Source organism: Herpailurus yagouaroundi, unplaced genomic scaffold, assembly GCF_014898765.1.
Source record: "Herpailurus yagouaroundi ecotype Mexico unplaced genomic scaffold, PumYag 100, whole genome shotgun sequence".
Classification (NCBI taxonomy): Eukaryota; Metazoa; Chordata; class Mammalia; order Carnivora; family Felidae; genus Herpailurus; species Herpailurus yagouaroundi.
Genome location: NW_024412391.1, coordinates 52,963,698 through 52,986,252, shown reverse-complemented (window position 1 = coordinate 52,986,252; position 22,555 = coordinate 52,963,698). Strand labels below are relative to the sequence as shown.

The 22,555-nt window shown below is 35.3% G+C and overlaps 1 protein-coding gene across 2 annotated transcripts in view; it reads left to right on the top strand.

Moving 5' to 3' along the window:
* Positions 1-22,222, top strand: part of AHR (aryl hydrocarbon receptor) — a 53,497-nt gene extending 31,275 nt beyond the window's left edge. Inside the window, exons 4-11 of one of the 2 annotated variants that reach the window (XM_040472509.1) lie at positions 3,668-3,757; positions 5,615-5,738; positions 6,393-6,520; positions 8,173-8,375; positions 9,364-9,473; positions 10,584-10,725; positions 17,798-19,046; positions 21,808-22,222. In XM_040472509.1, coding sequence (XP_040328443.1) covers positions 3,668-3,757; positions 5,615-5,738; positions 6,393-6,520; positions 8,173-8,375; positions 9,364-9,473; positions 10,584-10,725; positions 17,798-19,046; positions 21,808-21,954 — 2,193 coding nt within the window. In that variant the 3' untranslated portion in view covers positions 21,955-22,222. Of the gene's footprint in view, positions 1-3,667; positions 3,758-5,614; positions 5,739-6,389; positions 6,521-8,172; positions 8,376-9,363; positions 9,474-10,583; positions 10,726-17,797; positions 19,047-21,807 lie in introns of both variants that reach the window. The other variant, XM_040472508.1, reaches the window with a different exon arrangement.
* Positions 22,223-22,555: the final 333 nt, after the last annotated feature.

Here is a 22,555-nt window from a genome sequence, read left to right as displayed (position 1 = left end):
TTCTCAGGTATTTATTTTGTTAAAAAAAGATAGAATGAGGATGTGTGCTTTGATATGTTATTACTATTAAGTGATCATCTTCAATTCTACCCAGCGAACCGAGTGAAGAACTTAGTTTGCCATTGTAACAGAAAGTAGCCGCAACTTTTGATAGCTCCCTTAATTCTTTCTGAAAATGCTTATGTGTAACCCAACAATTTATAACATTTTTTATTATAATTTTGTAATTACGAAAATTAAGTTTTGCACCCATTAGGTTAAACAAATTCAATATATTCAAGCATGAGTACTCAACCTGTCCCTGGCTGAGGATGTTTATGTGTATAATAGCTTGAAACGTAAAGACTCCTTCTTCAGGTTATAGGAAAACATTCTAATAATTGTTGCTTCATGTGATTAAACACACACCATGGGTTATGTAGTAAAGTAATAAGGAAGTCCTTTATTTCAAATGAAAATAATCACATATGGAATGCTTAACATTTGGTAAAACTGTTTAAATTATGGGCCAATGATTTTTTTTTCCCTCATAGAATATTTAGGCAAATTGTAAACATATTCTATGTCAACGACAAAGAATAAAAATAATACTAATGAAAAACTAGTCTCATTTTTTTAATTATCTGAAAATTGAAAACATTTAGGTCTTTAAAATAAATGCATCTGTTATGAATTATATTGCATATCAGTAGTAGATTTTCCATTTGGAAGCATCACACGTTATCTGATTTGCTAGTATCATGCTTGGCTGTTATCTCTTCTGAAATAGCTGACCAAAAAAATGTAGACACGTGAAAATGGTATACTTCATTATATACAGTTGCCATAATGGCATCTAACTTTATACTTTCAACATGTGATTATCAACCAATTATCTCTCAGACATAGAGAATGTTTCCAGAGGTAGAGTATACCCTCTGGCATGAAACTTTTTAATGAGAAATCTCTTCCTTTTGTTTTAACTAAGGAGATACATAAAGAAAATGTTACATAATAGTTTATTAGCAAAAATTTTAAATAATTACTTTTAAACTTAGCTTAAATTTATTACTGTTTTACCAGGAATAAAAGTGAAAAAAAAATGACTTTTTGTATCTTCTCATTAGCCATTATTTATTTCAGACATTTATTTTCATTTATTTCATCACGTTCTGTCTGGTGCTATTTACTGTGGTGCTGATTATAATCAACAGCTTTGTTGTTAAGAGCCATTGAAACAATAATTAACACTACTGATTGCAGTTTATTTGTCTTACGTTAAATAGTAAGTGAACCTCAACATGACTTTCAGATAGGTAGGGCAAATTTTTGTAAGTCTAAAGAATGATAATTTCTTTCATTAATATGTAATTACCATATTTTTATTGACTCTTTCAGTATAATAACTTTTTTCCATATAGTATTTAAGATCATTTGAGATATACATAAAATCAGGATGCATATATTCTTTTTAAAGGTTTTTTATTTCTGACAATTCACCGTCTAAGAGAGTGTGATATTATAACTTAAATTATCTTTGTGTCTTCTGGCATAATGAGCTCATTGGAAAGTACTAAATTCATTTCGCTGTTTGAGAAAGCAGGACACTCTACAAAATAAAATGCATATGATAAGTGGATACTCCTATCTAAAAAGAAGATATTTTTGGAAGGAAAAAATACAAAAACGGTATATCTATTATTACTGCCAACTGAAATTTAAGAATAATTTGTAGGGTGTTAATGAGTAAATATTTAAGTTCCCGGTGGGTGCCAGCCCCATTCCTTCTGGGGAAATCACCAGGCATTGTAGCCATAATCTCTGAAATCAAGAACTTTAGAGCCCAGTTGGGATTAAAAGTGTAACAGTCCTGCCACAGCTGGCGAGCAATACTCCTAGAGGAGGCAGACCATGATAGGTACGTAGACAGGCTTCATTGAGCAAGGCTGGTTGTTTCCTGGCTCAGCTTCGCTCTGTGACCTTCGGCAAGTTGTTTTGCAGTTCACCTCGTTTACCTGATTGCAATACTGGAATATGGCACCTACCTCAATGGAATGTTGACGAATAAACAAAAATGTTTAGAAAAGTGGCTGTTAAATAGTAGATGCTGTTTATTGTCTTAGCAGTCAGTTTTGCAGGCGTATATTAGAGATCAAGAATCTTGAAGATGAAAAAATTAGAGTGAAAAGGAAGACAGCTGCTGTTCATCTACTGTATCTAATAATTAAGTTAGATACTTCCCTGACTTTGCTAGCATTCTAAGCACAGTGGCAATGTCTTGGTAATTCTCTAGTTCCAGTACTTGATAGCTGTCCTCTTCAGTTTGTCATCATTGATTAAGTGTTGAATTAGCTAATTGTTGTCATTATATACCTCAACAGTTCACAAAGCATGGTCATGTAAATATTTGCTCATTTCCACAACCTTATAGTAATGGTGCCTTATGTTAATTGAGTGCCGACTCTGTGCCAGGCGCTAAGATGAAATAGGCTCTTAGCCAAATTGCCTGTTTTTCAAATGATGACACTAAAATTTGAAGGCATAAATAACCAAAGCCACGGAGATAATAAGAGACTGGGAAAGCAATCCAGTTCAAATCTGACTCCAAACTGTATGGTTCTCACTAAACCACACCATTTCTCCTTTTACATGAAGAAGAGGAGAGTCTCAGAAGGGTTTAGCCATGATAAAATAGCAAAGAACACACTGAACTCTGCTGAGCTGAACTGAAGCAGGAAACAGTGAAGGCTTATAGAGATAAAATATGTGATAACCATAAATGTTTAAAGTGATCCAAATAAATACTCTTTCTTTTATCCAAGAGTATAGAAATATTAACAGTGGACTTGAGTAATGATTGAAAGAATAGAAAAGAATATAAATTTCTAAGCTGAAAGTAGGGGAGCAAAGGGAATAATAAAAATAAAAATTGGCCAAAAGCAGGTAAAATTGAAAGAAAAAGAAGTATAATATAGATGGAAATAATAGAAATAGCACATATAAAATGATAGCTTTAAGCTTGACTATATTAGTAATTAGATGGACATTTGTCTTATATAAAATGACAGCTTTAAACTTGAATATATTAGTAATTAAAGTGTATATTTGTATTCCATGTATATTATGTGTATTTTATGTGCAGTCCATATATGTGATTATATTGCCAATAAAAGTTTTTAAATTGTTTTAATGCTTTGGGAGTATTCAGATTTCAAATTGCTTCAATGTGTGAATGGTCTGTGCAAAGATGTTCTATCAAATTTCTCTTCAGAAAATAATAAGCATCTTTACAGACTATCTTTCTCTAAAAAGCAATGTGATAAATTACAATACATGTTTATACAATTTAAAAACCATGTACAGTAAAAATATACAGTATATTTAAAGCAATACCTGAAGCATGAGGAAGACAAAACCAATTTTACTGAAGTTACTGTGACTGAGCATTAAATTTAGCTGTAAGCTTTTCCTTACCTAAATCAAAAGGTATGAATAGATTCCACTCATCCCACAGTATACAGTGTATCTGTGTTTATGAGGTGTGATTTTAGCCATTTAAAAGAGAAAAATTTTCAGCAATAAAGTAACAGTCTTAAGCAACCTCATTATTTATGAGTGACCATATTGTTATTTAGTCACATTACTAATTTTAGAATCTTTTTCTAATTACTAATCTTTTTCTTTGTAGGCTCTGAATGGCTTCGTGCTGGTTGTCACTACAGATGCTTTGGTCTTTTATGCTTCTTCTACTATACAAGATTACTTAGGGTTCCAGCAGGTAAATATATTTTTCTTGGGTCATTTAAAATCTTTTTAGAAATTAACTCTATGTATCATACATTTTAGGGATGTAATTGACACTTTATATATAGAAAATGTCAATTAGGGGCGCCTGGGTGGCGCAGTCGGTTAAGCATCCGACTTCAGCCAGGTCACGATCTCGCGGTCTGTGAGTTCGAGCCCCGCGTCGGGCTCTGGGCTGATGGCTCAGAGCCTGGAGCCTGTTTCCGATTCTGTGTCTCCCTCTCTCTCTGCCCCTCCCCCGTTCATGCTCTGTCTCTCTCTGTCCCAAAAATAAATAAACGTTGAAAAAAAAAAAAAAAAGAAAATGTCAATTAAAATATGCTTATAAAATAAAAATCATCTTTTTGCAGCTAATAATTTCTATACTATTAATAATTTACTGCATTATAATTTTCTTAAATGTTTTATGAGATTCATGGATATTGTGTTTCATCTTTCACTTATTAAGGAATCTCTTATATATTAGAAACATTGGATGGGGGGCAGACAGGAGATTATTTGCCATCAAATTAGTTATGGATACTATGGAGGGCATGCGGCAGCTCTGAAATGAATGAGGTGATATGTAAAGGTACAGGCAAAATATCATGGTTTATATCTTTAATTCTGACTTAATGCTGATAATGGAAGCTTTCCTGATGCAAATGGTATTTAAGTATAAGATTCAGGGGGTGGACTTTAGTGTAGGAGGAGCACAGGAAAGAAGATATAGAAGCACTACTATAAGCAGTAGACTGGAAGTGCTTAAAGAGATGAATGTATTTGGTTTGTTTAATGTTCTTGAATAAATGGTGCATAAATGGAGTGGTGTTTGTCATATTTGAGGGACAAGAGCATCTGATATGATGTGAGAACAGTTTGTAAGTACACTTGACTGCTAGCTTTTCTTATGTATCACTAGGTCTTAAATTCTAATGTGTTAAGACTCACTGGAAGAACTTGGTCCCCACTTGTGGTCCCCACAAATCTTTGGTCCCCACTCCAACATACTCTGATTTAGTGCGTCAGAGTGGGGCCTATGAATTTGTATGTCAGACAATCTCACAGGCGATGCTGAGACTGCTGGCTTGAATAACAGTGTCTACACTGCTAAACCGACTGAAGTTTAAACTATGTTAAGTACACAGTGGAAGCCTCTAAGCTTTTTTTGTTAAGGGAACCTGTGCTACAGTCTGTGTTTCTGAGAAGAACTCTGGTAATCGGATAATGGACTGCATAGAGATGGTTTAATGCTAGTTACGTTCACAAGGAGGTTTAAGTCTAGATAGCTAAACCAGCGGAACCTGGCTCTGCGACAAAGCCTATCTTGTGGAGAGTCAAGTGGTAGAAGAAGGATTCTGACCTGGTAAAGGTATAATCCCTTATTCTTCCAGAGTGGACCGGAAATAAAAATTTAACATTAAAGAAAGTCATTAGAGGACAGTGAAAGAAATAATTTAATACTCTTAAGCTTAGAGAAGTCTAAGACAACTGGATTTTCAGACAAGCGTTTGTGAAAGAAATAGGATTTAAAAGATCAAGAAGTGGCTAAAAAGACACAGAACTTAATGTGTTGCCATGAAGGAGTGAAGAGTTCACTTCTGTAATTGAAGAGCATTCAGCTAGGGAAGTGATGGCAAGGAACTCTTGCTCACCAGTGACAGTGCTCCCCTCTCTCTAGCTTTTCCTATCTTGGGTGACTGGACAGCTCTGTGATCATCTGTCTGATTCATGTGCATTCATCACCATTAACGACCACCCCGTAATGTAGCTACATTTTGAAATTAACTTAGTAAGACACATTTTTTTAATCACGGCTTTAAAAAAATTTCCCTGTGTGTTTTTTCTTTAGTCTGATGTCATACACCAGAGTGTGTATGAACTTATTCACACTGAAGATCGACCTGAATTTCAGCGTCAGCTGCACTGGACATTAAACCCTACGCAGTGTGCAGACTCTGGACAAAGAATTGATGGTAAGAATGTTTACCGAAAGATAGTGTTGGGGAGTTTTTAATGTAAGTCTGTGAAAAGAGGCAGAGAACCTTTGGAGGCATATAACTCCTCAGTTAAGGTTGGGAAGAAGTGGAAAGACAGGAGTCTGCAGTTGGATGTCACAGCCAAGTCACAGACCGAAGACCTAAGGAATATTTTGACAAATGACCACCATTGATGAATTTCAAGCTAAGAAGTGTTACCATACTTGGTAATATATTTTATACAAATAACTTTTGAAAGATTGGAAGGAATGTATAAGGTTGATCCTGGAGTGTGTAGAAGTTGTTCTGTCTGTAAAATGCACCAAATAAAAATCCAAAGGTAAAATCTTTTCTCAATCAATGCTTTTAGAAATGTGTGAAGGTGCTAAGAAGATAAAAAGTGTTAGAGAATATGAAGATTATTGACAATAGAAATAAAAACAAAACTGAGTAGGTGAAGTTCTGTGTAGTAAAAGTGATATTCTGTACGTGTATTTCTTTTCATTAGCTCCTCTTCTGAAAATAATTCTTCATTTCTGTATTCAGAATAGAATCTGGTTAAGAAATTAACACAAATTTTATCTACCCCAAAACACCTGATTGTACAGCAAAATGGGATGTAAATTTGTGTTGCTATTATTTCTCTAGAAGCTAATGGCCTCCCGCAGCCAGCAGTCTGTTATAACCCAGACCAGCTTCCTCCAGAAAACTCTTCCTTTATGGAGAGGAGCTTCGTGTGCCGACTAAGGTGTCTCCTGGATAATTCATCTGGTTTCCTGGTAAGGTGCAAAATCTTATGATACTGGCAATTGCAGTTCAGAAAGTAAGAAATAAATGTCGAAACCATTTTCTTCGGTTAGATTTGAGTTTGATTTTAAAAACCTCCTTTATAAAATAATTGCATGAAGGAAAGTAACTTTTTTTTTTTCAGATTTCTAGTATCTTCCATAACTCCAAATCTCAATCTTTTAGGATATAGTAACAAAGACTGAGTGAAATAACATGGACTTTGTATCTTGGCAAAATATTTCTGGGACTTTTTTATGTAAAAGAGAACTTAGTAGCCGTTTAGCAGCAGACTGCTGCTTTAAACCCTCTTTGCATTTAATTCCTGCTGAACAGAAAATTATCATGTCCTTTGCTACACAGCTACAGTAACTGCCATATAGAAAAATGGTTGTAGGGCCACCTGGGTAAATCAGTCAGTTAAGCGTCCGGCTTAGGCTCAGGTTATGGTCTCATGGTTTGTGGGTTTGAACCTCGTGTTGGGCTCTGTGCTGACAGCTTGGAGCCTGGAGCCTGCTCCAGATTGTGTCTTACTCTCTCTCTGCCCCTCCCCTGCTTGCAGTCTCTCTCTAAAAAATAAATAAAAACATTTAAAAAGAAAGAAAAATGGTTGTATATTCATGATTGCAAAGTAGTCATCTGGTATGAGATGCTGTTGTTCTGAACACCTGAACAGGATAATCAGGGAGCAGCTTTCGCAGGATGCTCAGATTCATACTGTCTTTGTCCTTAAGGAAGTGCACTCCACCAGGCACAGAAGACAGTACAAAGCATAGTGCATATTACTCTTGTGAATTAGCAGGAATTTGAAGTAACCAGATCTTAAACATTATTAGCAAACAGTGATTTTTGTTAATGTGTTTATTTCTGAAGATAATTTTGCTGACCCAGAGTTAGAATCGTGCTTTGAGATAGCTTTCCTAGTACTGATGATCAGCTAATATGTATTTCTCAGGTGGAATTTGCATAATTTGGGTCTTTGGTTCCTTGTGCTGCTACCATATCATACTGAGGTCAGAATCATCCCTCAGCCTGATTAATACTGTTTTAAGCAACTAAGTTGACCATGTTCACATTTAAATCATCTTTGTTTCCTCAATCTTCTTTCTAAAAGTACCCTTTATTGTTACTTTGAGTTCTGCATTCTTTATGTGATTTTATGATTAATTTTAGCATTTTAATGAAATTGTATTTTATCTGTATATGAAAGATTGCCATGAGTTATGAAATAGAGCATGAGCTGTGGAATATAGCTCATCTCTATTTGAAAATTAATGTGTACTTGATGACTTTAGCATTATTCGTTCATTCAGGAAACATGTATTGAATGCCATGGGGGGAAGGAGCTATGTCCTCTAGGTGTGAATGACAGGGCATTTATGAGCTCAGAAAATGATACGGGTATTTTTGTTGTGACCGTTAAAAAGGAGTACCTTATTGGGCTGCCCCTTCAGCATCTAATTCATATTGCCATTTGGGATAATTATAATGGGCTTCTTGTGGAGAAAAGAATGGATGTAACATCAGTCAGCCTCAGGAACTTTTATGGAATTATCAACAACACTGGAAATGGCCATGATTGAGCCTTTGGAAATTAACAGTTTTAAAGGGTCAATTTTAATAAGCCGGTTTTGGTTTTTTAAAGGCAATGAATTTCCAGGGGAGGTTAAAGTATCTTCATGGACAGAACAAGAAAGGCAAAGATGGGTCAATCCTTCCACCTCAGTTGGCTTTGTTTGCAATAGCTACTCCACTGCAGCCACCCTCCATACTTGAAATTCGAACCAAAAACTTCATCTTTAGAACCAAACACAAATTGGACTTTACACCTACTGGTTGTGATGCCAAGTAAGTAAAACTTGTTCAGTTTTCTTTCATTAAATGTATATTTTGTTGTAGCAAATCTCTCTTAGTATGTAAAACATGTAGTGTAAATTATAATGTTTATTAAATTAGCTGTTATTTCCTACTCTTTCAGTGTAGACTTTTAAAATAATTTCATCAGGCTCACAAATCCTCTTGTAATTTTTTTTACGATACTTGTCACAGTTTCTGTGTCATAAAGATGATTTGCTTGTATCAGTAAGATTCACTATCCTGATGACATTTGTTGGTTTGTTTTACATTTTTTTTTTTAATTTTTTTTTTTTTCAACGTTTATTTATTTTTGGGACAGAGAGAGACAGAGCATGAAGGGGGGAGGGGCAGAGAGAGAGGGAGTCACAGAATCGGAAGCAGGCTCCAGGCTCTGAGCCATCAGCCCAGAGCCCGATGCGGGGCTCGAACTCACGGACCGCGAGATCGTGACCTGGCTGAAGTCGGACGCTTAACCGACTGCGCCACCCAGGCGCCCCTGTTTTACATTTTTTAATGCACAGACTCTATTTGATTTTTAGCACTAGAAGTTGAGTAACTTCCAGAAAATTATGAGGTAGACTGTGATATTAGCATTCATACTGTGTCAAAACCTATAATTGGTTTTCCCCTAATATGGGAATGCAGACAGATGTGAAAAGCTTTGCCCCTTGAAATGGAGTATATGCTTTCTAGGTTTTTATTAAAGATTCTGTTTTACCTACATAATCTACTCTGTTAGATTCATCTTTAGCCATGCTAATTTTCAAGTTTTTTTTTTCAGAAGAAGAAAATAAAACTGATATTAACAGTCATAAACAAAAGAGATCACTTGCATGAATATGGTTTTTTCTACGGCTCATATGAAATTCTGAATCAAGGAAAACAGTGCAGAAAATAGCATATAACTGATCAATTAGGTTGTTTATTTCATTTATGTTAAATTTTAATTTCTTATTTACCTTTTTTTTTTTTTAAACAGAGGAAGACTTGTTTTAGGCTACACTGAAGCAGAGTTGTGCATGAGAGGATCAGGATATCAATTTATTCATGCTGCTGATATGCTTTATTGTGCAGAGTACCATATCCGGAGTAAGTTGTATTTTGTTATGAATGTGTCCAAAAAAACTGCATATATTCTAGTACGTTTCCAATTTTACATAAGGTAATGAGTTTAAAGCACCTGGATAAACTTACAGTCGATGTTGAACCATTATGATTAACCTGAATTACACTCAATTTATTAACTGCCTTACACCTACCATGCAAGAGTCTAGTACTTTAATTACTATGAACATTTTGCCCAATGTTTTGCTCAATTTTTAAATGGCATTTTAAATGGTATCATTAATTTATAAATCTATGCTAATGTAGATTATGCTTTAAAATGGTTAAATAAATTCCTAAGTGGTAGAAACATTCCCTTTTTAAAATGAAATTAATTTTAATCGTTTTGTTTTCCCCAAATTGTGTACCCTCTCTGTAGTTAGATTTATTACCAGAATTTTCTGATTTAATCTTCCCTTTAATCTACTAAATAATAAATTTAGTCTTGGGGCGTCTGGGTGGCTCAGTCGGTTAAGCGACTGACTTCGGCTCAAGTCATGATCTCATGGTTTGGGAGTTCGAGCCCCATGTTGGGCTCTTTGCTGACAGCTCAGAGCCTGGAGCCTCCTTCAGATTCTGTGTCCCCACTCTCTCTCGGCCTCTCCCTACCTCGTGCTCTCTCTCTCTCTGAAAAATAAACATTAAGAAAAAATTTTTTTTAAATAATGTTTAGTCTGAAGTAGAAAATAAACAACTCTGAAGAACTGTTTCCATACATTTTAATATATTGTGTTTAAAAGTTATCAAGACATATATCATCTTTGGTGATAAAAGAAATATGTCCAAAAAATATGTCATGGGGCTTTGTTTCAGAGGTTTTCTTTAAAATGTTGATTTCAGGGGCACTTGGGTGGCTCAGTCAGTTAAGCGACTGACTTTGTCTCAAATCATGATCTTATGGTTCTTGAGTTCGATCCCCACGTGGTGCTCTGTGCTGACAGCTCAGAGCCTGGAGCTTTCTTCAGATTCTGTGTCTTCCTCTCTCTCAGCCCTTCCCTCACTCATGCTGTGTCTCTGTCTCTCAGAAATAAGCATTAAAAAGAATTAAAATGTTGTTTTCAGGTTTGATAATTTAATTTTTGGATTTTGTTTTAGTGATTAAGACTGGAGAAAGTGGCATGATAGTATTCAGGCTTCTCACCAAAGACAATCGATGGACCTGGGTTCAGTCTAATGCACGCTTAGTGTATAAAAATGGAAGACCAGATTATATCATTGCAACTCAGAGACCACTGACGTAAGTACAAAGACAAAATGTTTCATGTCTTAATTTCTTTTTTTTTTTTTTTTAATAACACTTTGGTTTATAAATCCTCGTACATGAAAACCTCAAAATAAATTCTATGAGAATTTTCTCTGGAAGTAAAAACTGAAAATATGTAAAGAAACAAGGCATAAATGAAGGACATTGAGAAGACAGAAATGACAAACTTTATTGAACAACTAAATAGGTGGAATTACAGAAAGAGAATAACCAAAGAAGACTCCAGGTTTTTTCCTGATGTATGAAGGAAAGATGAAAAGCTAGTGCCATATATAAAATAAAATAAATGCATAACAGTCCTGTGCTTAGTACATGTTTTCTAAACAAGCAGAGGTTTTTGTGTTTCATATAGATTCTGTAAATAAGCATTTTGTCAGATACTTGTATTAGAAATGTTTTCTGCGCTCTAGAGAGCTGATGTTTTGTTTGTATGTGACTTGAGGTAAGATCAACATTAATATTTTCCTTTATATGTATATCCAGTTGATCAGAATCACTTATTGACAAGGCTGCTTTTTTTCCCTGCTCCACTGCATTTTGATCAGGGGATTGTGTCTGTGGTTCTATTTCTGGATTCCATTAGTCTACTTGTCTGTTTTCACCTCAATAGCACATTATCTTTATTACTACATCTTTATAATAAATCTTGATATTTGTGTGTCAGCTTTCCATATTAGTTGAGGAATTTTTGTTCTCCTCTAGCATTGTCTCCTCTCTTCTTTATCCTTTGTATTTTAGAAATAAGTTGTCATATTTCACCGGAGTATCTGTTGTGATTTTGAACGGAATAGCATTGAAACTATAGCTTATTTTGGGATAATCAGCGTCTTTACAATACTGACTCTTCCAACCCTTGAACATGGTGAATATATGTATGTGCATATGGGTACATGAGTCTGTACCTATGTCTTTGTCTTAATAATGGGTTGTATTTTTCTTACCTGACTCTTACGTATCTTTTTTCTTAATTTTATTTCTAGTTATTTGATGTTTTGTGATGCTGTTTTTAAATGGTGTGCATGGTGTGGTGCCTGGGTGGCTCAGTCGGTTAAGTATCCAGCTCTTGATTTCAGCTCAGCTCATGATCTCATGGTTCGTGAGATCGAGCCCCAAGTCAGGCTCTTGTACTGACATCATGGAGCCTACTTGAGATTCTCTGTCGGTCTCCCCCTTCCACTCTTTTGCTCAAAAAAAAAAAAAATAAATAAAACATTAAAAAGAATAGTATGCATGTGTACACCAGTTTCTAATCGTTGAATTTTTTAATGCTGGCTTGTATTCAGTGAACTTATTGAAATACACTTATTCTCATAAGTGTCTGGGTCCTTCACAATTTACTACATAACATTTGCAATAATTTTTTTAATCTTTAGACATTATTTTTTAAAATTCCTTTATTGCACTGGTTAGGCCCTCAGTAAAATGTGAAAGAAATAATGATATCAGGTTTTGTTTTTGTCTTATTACCAGTCTCAGGGGGAAATCTTTTAATATTTTACCACCAAGTATGATGTTGTGATAGTGCTTTTACTACTAAATTTTATATATATATATATATATATATATATATACACATACACATACACATGTGTGTGTGTGTATGTATACACACATACATATACAATATCTAGATACTAAATGCATACATATATACACATATACATTCTGTACATTTATATACATTATATTCATATATCCATACAGATTATATACATTTTGCTACTAAATATATATTTTTAAGTATATGTACACTCATGTATATATACGTATAATATATATATTCATGTGTGTGTGTATATATGTGTGTGTGTGTATATATATATATATATATGTTTTTAATTTAAGAGCTTCCCTTCTCTTTAGTTTACTAAATGTTATCATCATGATGGGTGCTGAATTTTGTTAAATACTTCTGGATTCATTAACATGATGATGATTTTTCTCTTTTATGCTGTATTTCCTTTTCATTTTGTAGTATCTGTACTTTTAAAGAAACATTGTTATTAGCAAATTGTGCCTTCTCAAATAATATTGCTACAAAGTCATTAGTTTCTAATCTTCTCAAGGATCCAACTTTTGGTTTGTTGATTTTTCCTATTGTTTGCTTGTTTTCTGCTGCATTTATATCTGCTTATTACTTCTTTCCTTCTACCCTCTTTGGGTATATTTGCTGTTTTTCCAGCCTTTAAGTTATCAATTCCCCCTTAAGCACAACTTTAACTACAGTCCTTGTGTTTTCATTTGTCTTGTTTTTTCTATTCATGATTTTGAAATATATTAGTATGTACTTTTTACATTGGGGATTTTCTGGGTTTTTTGTTTTAAAAAAAATTTTCTTAATGTCTTCTAGAGCGAGTGCACGTGAGTGGGGGAGGGGCAGAGAGATAGGGAGACACAGATCCGAAGCAGGCTCCAGGCTCTGTTCTGTCAGCACAGAGCCCAATGCGGGGTTTGAACCCATGAACCTTGAGATTGTGATCTGAGCCGAAGTTGGACACTCAACCGACTGAGTCACCCAGGTGCCCCTGGTGTTTTTGTTATTGAATTTTACATCAATTCCACTGCAGTTAGAAAACATTCTGTGTGTGATGTCAGTGTTTTGAAATTTTATTTTTTGTATAATTTATGATCAAATGTTTTATGATCAAATATATAGCCAGTGTTAGTAACATATCCCATGTGCTCTGGTCAAGAATCTATGTTCTATTGCAGGTATAGTGCTCTTCATTTATCAGTGGTTTCATTTGGGCTGTTCATATTTTTACTATTTGAGTTTGCTTGTTCTGTTAGTTATTAAAAGGTTATTGGTTGCATTTTCTCATTACCAATGAGGCAGGACATCTTTTGTATCTTTCTAGGGCATTTTCCTTCTATGAATTGTCCGTTCGTATTGTTTGTCTATTTTCTCCTATGTTGTTTGCCTCTCTCTGGGTCCTCATTGGAGCTCTTTACTTCCTATGGGTGTTAAGTTGTATATATTTATACACACACATACTATATATAGTATACATGTGAAATTACAGACATGACACGTTTTATCTGTGCATTAACTTGATTTATGAATGCTTGTGCCATGTAAGATTTTTAATTTTTATGTCAATTATGCTAGTATTTTCCTATAGAGATTCTCCATTTTATTTACACATGACTCTTCCCACTCAGATTTCTAAGATTTTTTAAGTATAATTAACATACAATATTTTATTAGTTTCAAATGTACAACATAGTGATTCAACAATGATACACATTATGTAGTGCTTACCGTAAGTGTAGCTGCCATATGTCAGCGTATAAAGTTATTACAGTATTATTGACCATATTCCCTGCGTCGTACTTTTCATCCCCATAATTTATTATAACTGGGAGTTTATACCTCTTAATCCCATTCATCTATTTAACCCATCCTCCCAGCACCTTCAGTCTGGCAACCACCAATTTGTTCTCTATTTATGAAACTGTATCTGTTTTTGTGTGTGTGTGTTTTGTCAGTTTTATAGATTCCAGGTAAGTGAAATCATATGGTATTCATCTTTCTCTAACTTTCACTTAGTGTAACACCTTGTAGGTCCATCCATGTTTTTATAGATAGCAGGATTTCATTCTTTTTTATGGCTGAGCAATATACCATGTCTTCTTTATCCTCTCTTCTGTTTAATAGACAGGTTGCTTCCATATTTTGGCTATTGTAAGCAGTGTTGTAATAAACATAAAGGTGTCTCTATCCTTTTGAGTTAGTGTTTTCATTTTCTTTGGGTAAACACCCAGCAGTGAAATTACTGAATTGCATGGTGGTTATTTTTTTAATTTTTTGAGGAGCTTCTATACTGTTTTCCACGTTGGCTGTGCCAGTTTACATTCCCACCAACACTGCATGAGGGCTCCCTTTCCTCCACACCCTCGCTACCACTTGTTATTTCTTGTTTTTGATGGTAGCCATTCAGACTGGTGTGAGGTGATATCTCATTGTAGTTTTGATGTGCATTTCCCTGATAATTAGTGATGTTGAACATCTTTTCATCTGTCAGTCGTCTGTTATATTCCCTGGAAAAATGTCTATCAGGTTCTCTTTTTAATCAGATTCTTTTTGGTAAGTTGTATGAATTATTTATATATTTTGGATATTAACCCCTTATTAGATACATCATTTGCAAATATCTATTTAGTAAGTTGTCTTTTCATTTTGTTGATTGTTTTTTTCACTTTTCATAAGCTTTTTATTTTGGTGCAGTCCTAATCATTTGGTTTTGTTTTTGTTTTCCAATTTGTTGGCATACAATTTTTCATATAGTCTCTTATATTTTTATAGGGTTGGTTGTTACTTCTCTTTTATTTGATTTTATTTATTTGCATTTTCTTTCTTTTTTTCTTGATCCTCGCTAAAGGTTTATTGATTATCTTTACAAAGGCTGTTGGTTTCATTAATCATTTCTTTGTAGTCTCTATTTCATGTATTTCTGCTCTGATCTTTAGTATTTCCTTCCTTCTGACTTTGTGTTTATTCTTTTTCTAGTTGCTTTGGGTGAAGGGTTAGATTTGTTTCAGATTTTCCTGGTTTCTTGAGATAGGCCTGTATTGGTTTCAACTACTTAGAACTACTTTGGGTGTGTCCCAAAGATTTGGACCACTGTATTTCCATTTTCATTTGTGTCCAGGTATTTTCTGATTTCCTTTTTCATTTCTTTGTTGTTCCTTTGGTTTTTTAATACCCTGTTGTTCAGCCTCCATGTATTTGTGTTTTTTCTAGTTGTTTTTTTTTTTTTTTTTTTTTTTTTTTTTTTTTTTTTCCTTACAGTTGATTTCTAGTTTCATTTATCTGTGGTCAGAAAAAATCCTTGTTTGGATTTCAGTCTCAAATTTACTGACACTGGTTTTGTGACTTAACATGATCTGTCTTAGAGAATGTTCTGTGTGCATTTGAATGTGCATTCTACTTCTTTTAGATGGAATTCCCTGTTATAGATTAACTCCATCTGGTCTAATGTATCATTCAAAGCCACTGTTTCCTCATTAATGTTTTGCCCAGATGATCTATCCACTGATGTAAGTGGGGTACTCAAGTCCCCTACTACTGTTGTGTTACTGTCATTTTGTGTCCCTTTATGTCTTTCATTTAGGCTTCGTATATTTACAGATCCTCTACTAGGTGCATAGATATTTGCATTTGTTATATCCTTTTGTTGGATTGATCCCTTTATCATTATGCAATGCCCTTCCTTGTCTCTTGTTATAGTCTTTGTTTTAAAATGTATTTTGTCTTGTAAGTATTGTTACCCCAGCTTATTTTAATTTGCTTTCATTTGCATGGAAAATATTTTCATATCCCTTCACTTTTAGTCTGAATTTGTCTTTAGTCTGAAGTTAGTCTCTTATAGGTAGCATATAGATGGGTCTTGTTTTTTATCCAGTCACCTTGTATCTTTTGATTGAAGCATTTAGACCATTTATATTTAATTAATACATTAATTGCCATTGTGTTCACTGTTCTGATTTTTTTTTTTTTTTGTAGTTCTTCTCTTTTCCCTTATTTTCTTGCTTCCCTTCTGATGGGTATCTTTCTTCAGTGTCATACTTGGATTTCTTTCTCTTTATTTGATATTATTTAAATCTTTTACATATTTTTGGTCTGCAGTAACCTTAAGGTTCATATATAACATCCCAAGTATATAGCAGTTTATATTAAGTTGATGGTTGCTTAAGTTTGAACACATTTCTAAAAGTACTATGTTTTTGCTGCCCTCTCCATTTTTTGTATATTTGATGTTATGTTTTATCTTTGATTCCCTAAACTAATATTTAGATCTAGTTCATTTTTACTACTTTTGTCTTCTCATCATCATAAGGTTAAATCATGCATTTATAAATGATCAATGTCCTGCCTGTACTCTAGGTTTGCCAGTGACAATTTTCCTTTCTTAATTTTCTCACTTCTTGTTGTGACCTATTTTTTCCTGAAAGAAGTCCCTTTACATTTCCTTTAAGTGGTTTAGTGGTGATGAATTCCCTTTAACTTTTGTGTGGGAAAGTTTTCATCTCTTCTTCAATTCTGAGTGATAGCCTTGCTGTAGGTTTGTTTCCTTTCGGTACTTGGAATATCTCATGACAGCCCCTTCTGGCCTGCAGAGTTTGGCTGCTTCCTTCCCCAGTTTAGGGAATTTTTCAGCCCCTTTCCTTCTGTCTTCTTCTTCTCGGAGCCCTCTAATGTGAATGTTTGTGTGTTTGATGTTGTCTCAGAGACCCCTTAACTTATCCTTTTTCTTTTTGCTGTTCTCCTTGCCTACTTTCCATTACCTGTGCTCCAGGTCACTGATCCATTCTTCTGCATTGTCTGACCTGTTGTGGATTCCTTCTGTATTTTTCATTTTAGTTAGTGTGTTCAACTCTGGTTTTTTTTTTATATTTTATGTCTCTTGGCTGAAGCAGTCACTGAGTTTGTCTACTCTTCTCCCAAGTCCAGTGAGCATTTCTTTGAACTCTTTATCAGGTAGATTGTTTATCTCCGTTTTGTTTAGTTTTTCTCAAGTTTTGTCTTACTCTTTTGTTGGAAGTGTTATCCTGTCTTCTCATTTTGACTTTCTCATTAGGTTTAACAGGTACTCCCAATCTTGAAGGAGCAGACTTGTGTAGAAGGATCTCCTGTGTAGGTTGCATGTCTCTGGCACCTTTGGCTGAATGACTAGTGCTGTAGTGGGCAAGGAGTCCCCAGTTGCTCTGCACAGGGGTTGCCTTGGCTGGGATGGTTAATTCCTAAGTGTTATAGTTTGTTTTTATAGTTGGATCTTTATTCCACTTTGAATTTATTTTTTTCAGGAGAATTTCAGGGGTGGTAACTGAGAATGGATAGAATGACTAAATTCTGGGATAAATTCTAAATCACTTAAATTTTTCTAAGAAGTTTTCTAACACTTGTTATCTGGAACATTTATGTCAAAGTAAAGTTCATGCTCCAGATCAAACTCAGTTACAATGTATTTTGCTTTTATATTGTTTTTCTATTACATTTTTCTAAGTGTTTGGTATAACTTTTTTTTCTCATACCCAATTTTAGAGATGAAGAAGGAACAGACCATTTACGAAAACGAACTATGAAGTTGCCTTTTATGTTTACTTCTGGAGAAGCTGTGTTATACCAGGTAAACAACCCTTTTCCTCCCATGATGGATCCCTTACCAGTGAGGACTAAAACTACTGCTTGTGGAAGAGAGGCTGCTACCACGTCAACTCTAAATAAGGAATCTTTCAATCCCAATTCCCTCCTGGGTGCCATGATGCAACAAGATGAGTCTATTTATCTCTATCCTGCTTCCAGTAACACAGCTTTTGAAAGAAATCTTTTTAACGAACCTATGAATGAATGCAGTAATTGGCAAGACAGTATGGCACCAGTGGGAAATAACAGTATGCTGAAACACGAGCAAATAGGTCAGTCTCAGGACACGAACCCAGCAATCTCTGGAGGTCAATCAGGGCCCTTTGCAGACAACAGAAATGGTGACTTGTACAGCATTATGAAACACCTAGGCATTGATTTTGAAGATATCAAAGACATGCAACAGAACGAGGAATTTTTCAGAACTGACTTTTCTGGTGAGGATGACTTCAGAGATATTGACCTCACAGATGAAATCCTGACATATGTCCAAGATTCTTTAAGAAAGCCTGCCTTCCAGTGCCCCGGTTACCAGCAGCAACAGGCCATGGCTGTGAACTCAAGTTGTATGGTACAGGAGCACCTGCAGCTAGAACAGCAGCAGCAGCGGCTGCAGCACCAGCAAAACCTCGTAGCATCGGAGCAGCAGCAACAACTGTGTCAGAAAATGCAGCATATGCAAGTTAATGGCATGTTTGCCAATTGGAGCGCTAACCAGTCTGTGCCTTTTGGTTGTCCGCAGCAAGAGCTACAGCAGTATAATGTCCTTTCAGACTTACCTGGGACCAGTCAAGAGTGTCCCTACAAATCTGAGACGGATGCTATGCCTTATACACACAACTTTATCCCCTGTGATCAGTCTGTGCTACCACAGCATTCCCAGGGGTCACAGTTAGACTTTCCCTTAGGGACCTTCGAACCATCCCCGTACCCTACTACTTCTAATTTAGAAGATTTCTTCACGTGTTTACAAGCTCCTGAGAACCAAACACACGGACTTACTCCAGAGCTGCCCATAGTAACTCCTCAGACGTGTTATGCCGGGGCTGTGTCCATGTACCAGTGCCAGCCGGAACCTCCGCACGGCCACGAGGCCCAGATGCAGTACAATCCAACCATGCCGGACCCACAGGCATTTTTAAACAAGGTAAGGGTTTTCTCAGGCTGGGTAAACCTTTTTAGTGGTTCTTCTTACATTTATAGACATCAATTATAAAATTTTTATGTGACTGTTTTTTAACAAGCCAGTACTTTTCCAGTAGTAGTGTGTTACTAATAGATCTTTGTTAACTGAACAGCCAAGGAGAAAAAAAATCAAGGGGTACAGCAACAAGAATATGTCATATATTGTTTAGAATAGATCCTTTGGTTTATCTCCGTAATTATAGGACCCTTTAAAAATTCAGACTTCAGAGGCGCCTGGGTGTCTCAGTTGGTTAAGCATCCAACTTTGGTCGTGATCTCGTGGTTTGTGAGTTCCAGCCCCACTTTGGGCTCTGTTGTTGACCGCTCAGAGCCTGTACCCTACTTCCAATTCTGTGTCTCCGTCCCCCACTCACTCTCTGTCTCTCTCTCAAAAGTAAATAAACATTAAAAAAAACCTTTTTTTTTTTAATATCAGACTTCAAATATATATTTGCATTTTTAAAAGTAATTTCTTAAAGCTCAATCTATTTTGTATGTGTTAAAATCAGCTTAAAGTGAATACAGTTGTGATTTTTTCAGACCCTTTGTCCTTGGTGATCCCTGAATTCAGTCTGAGGGTCCTCAGTGTTCTATGGCAATCCCTCCATGTTATCTGCCCAATCCTCATTTTATCCTTCAAGATGGAATGTTTTTTTCTAGCATCTTGTAAAAAAGCATAACTTACTGGCTTTCTCTCATGTGGTCAAGCTGGGTACTGTGCTAAATTTTTTACTTGTCTAAAAGTTTTGTTTATTTCAGAGAGAGACAGATCGAGCAGGGGAGGAGCAGAGAAAGAGGGAGAGAGAGAGAATCCCAAGCAGGCTCTGCACTGTCAGCACAGAACCCCATGGCGGGGCTTGTACTCATGAATTGTGAGATCCTGACCTGAGCCAAAATCTAGAGTCGGACACTTAACAGGTTGAGCCACCCAGGACCCCCCAGAATTTTTACTTATTTTTTAAGGGGCTTGAACTCACAACCCTGAGATCATAACTCACATGCTTTACCAACTGAGCCAGCCAGGAGCCCCTATATTTTTAAACTATGTCATCAGAATACGTCTAGCAGCAAGCACACTTTAAATCTATAAAAATTATATATATGTGTATATATATACATGTATATTTTTTAGATTTAAACATATGTGTGTGTCTGTGTGTGTGTGTGTATATATATATATTTTTAGATTTAAACGGTAATGGTAGCTGCTCTCTGTGGCCACTGGGGAATACATCATTTTTTCATTCATGCTTTTCTGTTAGAAAATATTGAGTTCATTTTATAGTATAATTAAATAGGCTTTTGGAGAAAATCTTGATTTAAACTAAGTTCATTGGTTTCTGTTTTCTGTGTATTATAGATTAGCAACAAAGATTCAAGTTAACATTTGTAATTGTCTTACATTTGGCTTGTATATGAGTTTTTTGATAGAAAATGGTAATGAAAGTTTTTCTTATCCTCATTTCTGACATCTTCAATTATATCAGAATTATTCAGTACACTCTCACAACATTGCTGTGAAGTACCATGGATAGGTAACGAGTAAGTTGTTGACAACTTAAAAATTTACATAACCTAAAATTTCATTTCCAGGTTCTTTTGAGTTTTTTTTTTTTTTTTCTCCCCTCCCTGCCACTTTGTATTACTTCTTTATCAACATTGAGTTAATAGCAAGTCTTTAGACCTATGTATTTCCCCAGGGAGTTACTTTTAAAAATTGCCTATGTGGCTCACAGTATTATTTTATTGAATAGCATTGTTTTTGATAATATACTTCAAGACAGTTGCTGACTTGCATTGTGTTAATGACTGGTAAGAGTAACTTACTCAAAGGCTACCATTCTCTGCATAATAACTTCCATTTGAAGGCTCCACAGCTGCCATTCACTGAAGACCTGGATTATATGACTTTCACTATATATTTAATGTGTGTTTTAGAGGATCTTTTAAATCTGTGTTTCAAGGAATTAAGGGTATGATTTTGATCTATATGAAAATTTCCATAACTTTCACTAACTATATCCAATACAAAGGCCCTATAATCTATAAAAGCATACAGACTATGTATGGTTTTTTTTTTTTAGTAGCAGTTATAGACTCATTAGACTATTTGCATTATAAGAGGACAAGAGCAAGCATTTTATTTGATAAAAATCTATAATTAGGATACTTTTTAATAGTATTTCTAAAAGCCTGTAACAAATAAAAATGGTTTAGGAAATCATACCCATGCTGTAATATTTTAGGAATATTAAGATGCTTCTATCAGAAATGACCTCTTATAGAAAAGTTCTACGTCTGCAGTCCAGTCTAGTCATTTTGAATGCAGTCAAGACTTTGGTACCCAGAACTCGCCTGAGATGAAATCTGGTCAAAGCCAACCTATGTATGACGGATATATCTAACTGTGATTCATAACTGGTACTCTCTGATCCATCATTTCCTATCCAGACCAAAGGCAATTTGTTAATCAAATACTCTCCTAATACCACTTCTGAGCTGAGACCCATGTAGCACACATCTGTACCATCTAATGGAGAAACCAAATTGTTATAAATGCAGCTAATACATAATATTTGCCGTGTTGGTCTTCATTGAATGATGTAAAGGATCTGAAGTTTAACATGCAAGGAAAAGATTTCAAAAATACTTTTTAATATATCATTTAGTGGCTTAAGATACTTGAAAAATCTAATAAGTTGCATTGCTATTTTTGTTTGCAGTTTCAGAATGGAGGAGTTTTAACTGAAACCTATCCAGCTGAATTAAATAATATAAATAGCACTCAGACTCCCACACACCTTCAGCCCCTTCATCACACGTCAGAAGCCAGACCTTTCCCCGATTTGACATCCAGTGGATTCCTGTAATGCCGAGCCCATTTGCACCATGGATGAAACAAGATTACAGAATAATAGAACTATCAGTGTTGGACATCAGCAACTTTACATGGAGGCATTGATGTATGTTGTTCGCACTATTATTCCAAACCAAATTTTAATGTTTTTAAGAGTTAAAAAAAATTACCAAAACTACATATACTATAGTCATTAAAAAAGAAAGTGTACTGCCAGAGAGAGGGAGATGCTATCTTTGTTTCACTTTATAGTCTGAGTACTAGAGAATATACAAAATTTATTCAGGGGAACTTTATGACACTTTAAAAAAAATTTTTTTTTTCAACGTTTATTTATTTTTGGGACAGAGAGAGACAGAGCATGAACAGGCGAGGGGCAGAGAGAGAGGGAGACACAGAATCGGAAACAGGCTCCAGGCTCTGAGCCATCAGCCCAGAGCCTGACGCGGGGCTCGAACTCACGGACCGCGAGATCGTGACCTGGCTGAAGTCGGACGCTTAACCGACTGCGCCACCCAGGCGCCCCTATGACACTTTTAAATAAAAAATTTCTGTCAGAAAAAAATGGAATACTTTTGAGTTTTCAACTTATATATTCTTATTAGTACACCAAA